The 9,717-nt window shown below is 41.5% G+C and overlaps 1 protein-coding gene across 6 annotated transcripts in view; it reads left to right on the forward strand.

The window, feature by feature from the left end:
- glis1b (GLIS family zinc finger 1b) overlaps positions 1-9,717 on the forward strand; it is an 86,060-nt gene that overhangs the window by 75,468 nt on the left and 875 nt on the right. For all 6 annotated transcript variants that reach the window (XM_074635607.1, XM_074635603.1, XM_074635606.1 and 3 more), the window contains 2 exons: positions 8,527-8,657; positions 9,478-9,633. In XM_074635607.1, coding sequence (XP_074491708.1) covers positions 8,527-8,657; positions 9,478-9,633 — 287 coding nt within the window. The remainder of the gene's footprint in view (positions 1-8,526; positions 8,658-9,477; positions 9,634-9,717) is intronic.

A 9,717-nucleotide genomic window follows, 5' to 3' on the forward strand; every position in this document is an offset into this window, starting at 1 on the left:
GTATTGCTACATCTTTGGCCAAGAAGAAAATTTGTTTCTTTTCAGTTTATTTTAAATTTCTTGTCAATTTTATGAAGAAATTAATTGACTGTAATGAGAATACATTAATTGCTGTACTGAAACACATTTTACATTTACATTAGATAACAGAGAGTGTCTAAGAGAGAATGGAAAACCTGCAGCATATACTGTAGAAGCGCAACTGTCTTGCTCGAGGACACTTCAGCAGAACTGGACAACTATTTTCATGTAACTGTGTTGTTCTTTGTGTGTATGTGTGTGAGAGGCACAGCATGTTTCCTATTAGTGCGGATGATTTCCCCCGAGAGCCAGCAGAGCGGAGTTACAGAGCCCGAGTGTCGTCAGGAGGCACAGTGTGTACTGTACTAAACAATGTGCTGAAAACCAAGGAGGTAGAAAAGGAAAACAGTCTTTTACAGTTGAATAACATTGAGAAAGAGTGGATGGAATCAGGCATCATAAACCCTGTGTTACAAAAGTTATCGTGTTACGTAAACAGGCTTTCTTTTAACTCCATGCTCCGCTCTACGGGTGTCTGTGTGTGTATATACACTTTTATGGGAGTGTATACAGTGGAGGCGTATGACAGAATGAGGTTTGATGGCTTTCTTACTCTAAGAGCCGTGCATGCGTTTGTACTCGTGTGTGTGAGTGAGAGGAGTTTACATATAGTTATCCAGGAAACACACATGATTGCGTGTGATTGGGGTGTGAGGCACAGCAGACTGCTCGACTTCCAGCACAAACAGTGCAGCGGGCCGGCGCGGCGAAAACCCTCTGGATGTAAACGTCCGAGCGCCCCGCTCAGAGACGCCAGGTCGGCCTGGAAGCATCTGGAAGGTGATGTGTTGTTTCAAGCCTTGAAAGCAGGAGGAGAACGCTGTCGAAATTACCTTGCGGTTTCAGTGCCTCTTTCTCTGCGGCATGCACAATTACCAGCGCGAGGAGAGAAATGGAAAGTGAAAAGGACCTGAGTAGGGGATGCTGTAACGGCGGTGACACAGGCAGCGTGACATTATTGGAAGTGAGTCGTGGCTCTGTTCCTTTGGGTGCTTGATGAGGAACATCTGAACATTGTATGTGTGAGAATGAGAGTGGTTAGCAGTGAGAATCCCCCTTTTTCCATTATGTAACTTAAGTGCCTATTATGCCATATAAGTAATTTCCCGTGTTCCTTCCCCACCTTAAGCTCCTACATACTTGTGACGTGATGACAATGCATTAAAATTGCAGCAATTTCCAAGTTTACAGGTTTCATCAAATCAAGATGTTCGACCTAAAAGCAGCCATAAATGCACACACACACACACACACACACACACACACTGTAGTGCCATATCGGTTCATCACATAGTGTGGACGGAGGGTGGGGTTAGGAGTCAAAAAGCGAGCTGTGGCAGGGGACCTACAGTACAACCAGCCGGGCATGAAACGTCTACTCACATTTGCCTGAAGATGGAGCATTTGATTTACATGTTTAAAGCCTTGAGTATACAGGCTGCTGCCAAAGTCAATATCAGCGCCGCACTTGTTTTTCCCAAACGGTTTAGCAGGACATTAAACATTTTGACAAAATTATCAAACTAACCTGACTCTAGTGTGGCAGCCTCTGACCTCATAGCTAAATGTGTTTACTCTGGCTCAAATGGGCCATTTAGACTCCTTTTACTTTGTAAATACCAGTGTCATTTTTCTGAAGCTAATATTAAAATATGCCAGTTAAAATACATTTGGCAATCGGCGTGGCACGAGTGCATGCGCGTGTGAGTGTGTGTGTGTATGGCCGCTCTCATAGAGATGGCTGTTCGACCATGGCGGCCTGTGCTCACAGAGGAGATGGGTGGTAAATGTTGTCATTCACTGCTTCAGCCATATGTGGTTATATAATTGCGAAGGGGAGAGTCTACAGCCTTTACCTACGTATTGATATTAGAGCCCCTCTGCAAATATTAGTCTGAGGTGGTTTGATACCTCGGCAGTGATTGACACAGGCTAATTGAATTAGAGTGGCGGCAGAGACGGCACAGAGCTACATTAAGAGTTCCTGCTCTGAACGAGTGGGGGGGGGGGCGTTCACGACTCGTAACTCTACACTGTCTGTCTTCCAGCCATTATCATTCTGCAATGATCCAGAAAATATGTGTCAATCTTACGGCTAAAAGAAAAAACATTTTTGAGGTAGTCGCTCATGTCAGCATGTGGCCAGTCACTCATTTTGTGGTGCTCAGTTATTGATGCGTAGTCTTCAATTAACCCGTCTACACAAATGGTTAACTCGCAGGAAAGAAATTCAGATGACTTAATGTCAAATTCCTCTGAGGACGGTGATTAAGGATGGATTCTTTGTGTTTACTAGGCCAGTTATCTTTCTGGGACTAACGGGGGAGCTTTCGAGGCCCCCAAAAATATCCCGAGCCCTGGCTGTGTGCTCTTCATACTGGGCCCTGCAGGGCTGGCTTAGCATTAGCTTAGCTTCAGCCAGGATGCTCTAGTTTGTCTCTCAAGCTCAGCTTTAGCTTGATAACCAGAACCAGAAGTGTTCCCACCGATCTGCGCCAAAGAAGCCCCCGTCATCCATCAGAGGGGCTTAACGGTCGGAGAGATGAGAGAGCGAGGCAGAGGGTGTTTGTGGAGAACGTAGGGTCTGTAGAGGACAGGGTCTGATCCTCGCTCCCTAGTGGGACAGTTAGCTGCAGGTGAAGGAAGACGAACGAGGAGCAGAGTAGGACTGCTCATGAATCTTCAGGTTTTTCTTTCCATCCCATCAGTACAAAGAGCCAAGACTCCAAGGACCGCTTCTCTTTGACACAATGAGAGTGCGTCAACTTGTAATGTTTCTGGACAATAGTTGCAGTTGACGTCCGTTGCCACGTACCGGAATAAAAGTTATTTTGTCTGGAATTGTGTGTCTTCAGTTTGCAGCAAACTGTCCAGGTTGGAGGTCCGTTTCATCTTCTTGCTGTAGCATTTTCTAAGATCGATGTTTAGTCATGAACTTCTGTGCTGAATCAAAACTCATTCCCAGAATGACATCAGCTTTCCCATATTACTCACAGAAACATTCACCGGGCCACTCAGGTCGAAGTCACGTAGCTGTGTTCTCAGTGAGCAAAGAGTGAGGTCTCGTATATCATCTAGCTCATCACTTCCCTCTCCTCCCGACACTATCTTCACGCAATAAAGGTCACATCCATCTGTTATAACAGACAGGACACAAGGGTATTTTACAAATCCGTCCACGCTCTCTCTAACCTCTCAACCCTCTAAATATTCATTAGATTTAGTCCATCAATCTGAAAGCCTCACCTTAAAACCCCCTCCAACTTTACCTTCAGGAATCAACAGGTCAGCGGTCAAATCACTCTCTCATAGCAGCGGGACAGGAGTGGGTGGGCTGGCTGGAAAAAGCGGAGTAGTGCTGGATGGTCAGTGAAGATGAATATCGGGGGAGAGATTAATGTGGCATATGAAAGATTCCCCTCATACCTCGTGTACTGAGTTGCGAGCAAACTAGAGCCCAGCGAGAGCAGGGCCGGGGGCAGCTGGCAGTGATTAGCTTATGATTCACTTTAGCTGCACATAGAGGCAGCTTGTAAAAATATGAACAGTATAACTGTTTCCTGAGTTTGTGCTGACAGCAGCTCCTGGGGGAATGCTGCTCTCTGCAGGAACACATGGCCACGCACTGGGCCTGTGCCAACCCATAGATTAGCCACGCTCGCTAACCACTAGCTTCTCCAGAGCTGGACTAACACAAGGTGCCACACAAGCTTCCTCAATTTTGTGGAGATAGACATGGAGGTCAAGTGCAGTCCATATACGGCTAAGCACTTAAATTTGATACCCAGATGAACATGTTGATGAGTAGACAGCACTCAGAACAATTCTGCTACTCAGCTGTTTCTCCCAAAGGCATCAGTCCTACTGGATAACCTACATTTTAAGTTGTATTGATTTGTTAATCCTGCGGAATTTGAGATTTGGAAAGTCTTTCTTTTTGTTTGTTTCAAAGTTATTAGCAGTGGCGTAGGAAGTAGTTAGATCTTTGTCATACCAGCAGTACCACACTATAAAAAATACCCCATTACAAGTCAAAGTGTTCATACTTTTATTTGAGTTGTAAAAAGTATTGGCACTAAAATGTACTTAAGATATTAAAAGTAAAAGTCTCCATTCGGCGGCAAAATGTCCATGTTATATTGCGTTGGATCGAGATGTGGCTGGTTGAGGTGGAACAAATTTTACTACTATATATAACATTCGGTAGTTTAATCTTTAAGAATACATTACATTTCATAAGGTGTCAAATGGAGTAAAAAAGTAGGTTCCCTCTGAAATGTAGTGGAGTAGAAAGAAAGTGGTATAAAATCGATGTACTCAAGTAATGTACCTCAGAACTGTACTTAGGTACAGAACTTGAGTAAACGTACTTAGTTAAGTTCCACCAATGGTTGTTAGTTTTAGGGATGCTCCTAATGACTAGTTTCCCTGACGTTTAAACGTTGGACTAGTCGACTAGTCTAAAAGTATGAGAACAGAAAACAGTCAAAATTGAGCACAATTTAATCGAAAGGTTAAACATTGTGTAGAAGAGCCATTTTAAATCATTAATCACATTTTTCAATAACCAAACGGTACTTTAAATGCTGCTGAAATCAATGTACCCAGTGTCCGCTCCAGTCGCCCGGTTAGGAATGCACAAACCCTATTTTTGTTTTTTAAATCGGGTGTATACTATTTGCGGACAAGATTGCTTTTATGGTTTACACACAGTAGCTTTGGTAGCAATTTAGAGCTTTATACTGCAAGGGGCTTCTTCAATCCTGCTGACACTGTGTTAAGAAAGAAAGACAACGTGACATTCCACTAAATGCTGAAACAGACAGAAGAAGGCGACGTGCTGCGATGAACTGTTGGGAGAGTGAGACTTTGTACAGAAGCGATGATATTGTGAAATATTAAATTTGCACTGCATAGATTAAAACCTGACCTTTAACCCAGGGCGAGGATGAGATGACACCACCTCAAAAAAAGTTTTTCCTCCAAAAACAAAATGAAATTCTCAGTTATTTACCCTCACGAACCCCGGTGTGTGGTGTGTTATTTGCTGGTCTGTGGTCTAAGAAGAGTCACGGTTTGGCATCGCTTATAGGCGGCTACCCCTTGGTATTTTAGTGTGCAAGTTTTATTACCTTCCACCTTCTCTTCCCCTCGATCTCTCTCAAACACCCACACAGCGAGCACCCACACGCATCGCTCAGCCCTCAATAGTCTCTGTAACGTTAATTGATGCAGTCGTCGGTCCAAAAGTAAAAAAGTTGGATGTGTTTTTATCCAACAAAATATTCTGCTTCAATCCATATTTGTTGCCGTAATCGCGCACATCCTTAGTTAGTATAATGGAAATCCCAGATTCAGATGACCACTGACATATAATTATGTGCTCATTGGCTCAAGGCCAATCCCTCCAATACATTTCATGGGATCCATTCATATGTTTATGAGACAGGAAAACAGAAAGAAGACATACAGGAGCAAAAACATGACCTCTGTTATAGAGAGTAATAAAAAGAGTATGGTAATGTATATTTTTTTTATATAGTTTCACAATGATCTATCTCTATTGCTGGAGGCAGAAACACTGGGAGCCTGAAGTTATGTCAGCTAAGTAAAATGTAAAATTCAGCATTGGCAGTAACGCGCCGCAGCTTCTCGCACTTTCTTTTGACATTGTTTACCATCTCCCTTCATCAGCCGCTCCGCCAAATGCCCTTCGCAAAGCCACTGCCAGCTACTGAGTGCTGGGTGGGACGTCCCTCATGCATGGAGCTGTAGGTCATATAGTAGGCTCCAGCCAGGCCAGCAGTGTGCAGTCATATGAGGGCTCGGCTGCCTCCAGCAACACTCTGTCATCACATTCATATAGCGCTTAGTGCAAACCATATGCTTCCACAGCACAGCAGTGCATAGTAACACAGCAGCAGTTTATGTGTTTGCATTCCTGATATGCAGTCATGAGAGGGTACTAAGTAGCTGTTGAATATTTGGGGAGGTGATTGGCCAGCTCCGTTTTTAAAGACAGGTCTGCTGGCTATCAGTCTGGATTTGGACCAGATTGCTGTTCCATTAAGTTAATGTCAAGTGTACAACATTAAGTCGTTAAATCGGTGGTCATTTTCAGTTTCTTGTTAACTTTCACATTTAACATTTAAGCGTCTGAATACATACCAGACATGGTTATTATTACTGCTCCTGGGTAAATTTATCACGTGATCTTATGAAGGCGGAACAAGACGCACATTAAATATCTCTCTTAGACTAGCCTGCTCTGTCTGAAGATAACAGCAGCTAACTACAGCTCACTAATCAACACGTCATATCTCGTAGGGATTAAAGTGGGAATAGACAAGTTTTTATTTTAACTTATCATTATGGAGTAAATGTTGATTGCATAATGGAATGGCTATAGAATAATGACATCATCGGTGTTTAGGTTCCCTATAATCCTTGCTTTCACTATGCAATTCTGTCTGCCACCCGGTATGATATGCCGGTAAAATTAAGGCTTGATTTATGTCCCAAAGGCAGATGGACCTTCAGTTAGCGGCCGTAGCAACTCAAATTTTTTGTCATTACATTTTTCAACATACTATATTATGACTTTTCTTTTATTACATTTTTCAACATACTAAACTATGACTTTTTATGACATAATATGCTGACTTTTTTAATATCTTTTCCCTCAACTTCTTCTTACAGAACTTCACCTGAATTTATTATAATTGTGTGGGTTTTTGTTTTGGAAGACTTGCCGTCTCCTGTGCTGCAGTACCACTCTGCCTGAACTTTTACTGATGCACCGCCGGGGTCGCTGTTTTACAGAAAAACGCCTTTAACGCTGTATAATAAGTGATATCAGAATCAGAAATACTTTATTGATCCCCAGTAGGAAATAACAGATGTTCCATTATAAAATAAAAATATGTAAGAAACGGAAGTTATAAGAAAAATAGAAAGAAAAATAGAGATGAAATGTAAATATGTGTCAATATATGTGTATTATCAAATATAAAAGCAAAAGATAAAGGCAAATATAAAATGAACTATCAAAGAAATCAAGTGACCTCAGGTATAGGGGACATCCGATTACTGCATACCATTGAATTTTTTTAATTAATACATTTTAACATTTTTAACTAATAAAAATATAATTTAAATTCCATGTTCTGTAATCTCTTATTCCATTACTTTTCCTGATGTACTATGACTTTTTTCAACATACTGTGTTTTTGTGACTTTATTCAACATACTATACTATGACTTTTTATGACTTTTTTTCACATAGTTTAATGTGACTTTTTTTTTTTTTACTTTTTTCAACATACTTTGACTTTTTTTCCAACATACGCTATACTATACCATGACTTTTTTTTTTACTTTTTTCAACATACTATACTATGACATTTCTTTTACTCTTTTTTTCGACATACTACACAATGACTTTTTTTTTACTTTTTTTTTTTTACATACTATACTATGACTTTTTTTTCAACATACTATACTATGACATTTTTTCGTCATACTATACTCTGAGTTTTTTTTACTTTTTTCGACATACTATAATATGGCTTTTTTTTACTCTTTTTTATGACATACTACACTGACTTTTTTTTGACATACTATACTATGACTTTTTAAAACTTTTTTCGACATACTATACTGTGACTTTTTTCAACATACTATAATATGGCTTTTTTTACTCTTTTTTTTTGACATACTACACTGACTTTTTTTCGACATACTATACTATGACTTTTTTCAACATACTATACTATGACTTTTTTTTCTCGACATACTATACTATGACTTTTTTTGACAAACTATATACTATGACTTATTTTTTCCAACATACTTCACAATGACTTTTTCTTCGACATACTATACTATGACTTATTTTTTCCAACATACTTCACAATGACTTTTTCTTCGACATACTATATACTATGACTTTTTTTTCCTCCTAATAAGCATGATGTTATTTTCCAAATGTTTAAAAATTCCTTGATGTGCAAACTGAAAAGTCATAAATGTAAACACTATTGTGCTTTTTTCTCTCTAGGCCACAAAGCCTGGGTTTACTGCAATGTTGGGCAGTGTATGTATGTGTGTGTGTGTGTGGGGGGGGGTTGGTTTCACTTGAATGCACACTCCGCTGTTTGTTGACTTTAGATCATAATATGTGGTAGGAGGACGATTACGTGTGGGGAGCCCAAGTTTCCACACGCCTGGAATGTTTCTTCTTCTGTGTGTTTAGGATCACCAACTGCACCGCTGGGTTTGTCAGATCATGTGGTTAGTAGGCCGCCATGTAGATCCTGCTTTGATTGGGATGTCACAATGCGTGAAGCATTTTATTGAGAAATGATTGAGACTGTCTAGAAATGATTGAACAGATCGGGACATTTAAATGTATATTTCCCCCCACCCTTTCTGTGTCTCCTCCAGGGTGTCAGGTCCCCTCATGTCTCCAGGGATGAAAGGGACAGGGACACCTCCTCCTCCTCTGGAGAAACAGCATGTCCACCCTCACCACAAGCCCTACTCTCACTATCACCACCATCAGTCTGCCAACGACGGTAAGGCTGACCCAAAGACATCTGGCTGAACGTAACTTGTTTCAGGAAATCTATTTTGGCTTGAATTTGAAAACGTTCATTGGCGTTTCAATTTAATATCCTGATTTTTTTGCCATAGCAGGTGATTCAGTAACATGTAGCTCTAGTATTACTTTCGTACAACTTCCTGTGAGGGAATTTACATAAGAATACCCCTGTGTCCTTTTTCAAACACCCACATGAAAGGCCTCAAAGACAGGAAGTCGTCTCTTAGAGCAGCGATACTGCCCTGTGGCTCCGTCAGAGCATTTTTAGGACAGAGAGAGATTAGAGTCGTAGAGACAGAGTGGGTAAAACCACACGCCGGAAGCCTTTTCCCTGAGCTGAATTAGCCAACGAACTGCTGGCTCATGTATTCAGCTGTCTTTCAGCGCCCTAACATGGCAGGCTCAGCTGTCACTCCAGAGCCTTTTCCTAATGCCTTAAACACTGTTTTCCCTGTAAAGATCTACACATGGACGTCTCTGTAACCACGCTGTGGTCAGGGAGTTGCGTAAAAGCGCTCCAGGCAAGGCTGCTTTCCCATTATCGTGACTCCTGCGGTCCATTCTGGGTACAAACTGAGACGATTGGGATAAATGTTGTATACTATGGGGCTGGCGCAGTTAGCACGAGCACAGATATAGCATTGTCATAATTTGAGATCCACATTAAGTTCCATCCGGATGGAGCGGACGCTTACTGACCTTGGAAACAATCACCCATAGACACTGGTGGCACTCGATCAAGTCTGGCTTCTATTTTTCTTTCTTTCTCCTCAACATCCGCCCTCATTTCCCAGAATTCCAAGGCAGCTTTCAGAGCTGCTTTCATTTCGGAGACTCCTACAGGATGGAGCAGACGGTCGGTGGTGTCCACATCCCAGGAGATTCTCACGCCTACACTTCCCATCAGCACAACGGCTTCCACATGTCAACTAGCAACAATGGCACTGCAGGTGAGGACACTTAGACCTTACCGTAAGTTCACCTGAATGATTTCATCAACATTTTTAAACTAACTGCTCTTTATCATGTCTGTT

The sequence above is a fragment of the Sebastes fasciatus genome, chromosome 5 (assembly GCF_043250625.1).
Source record: "Sebastes fasciatus isolate fSebFas1 chromosome 5, fSebFas1.pri, whole genome shotgun sequence".
Classification (NCBI taxonomy): Eukaryota; Metazoa; Chordata; class Actinopteri; order Perciformes; family Sebastidae; genus Sebastes; species Sebastes fasciatus.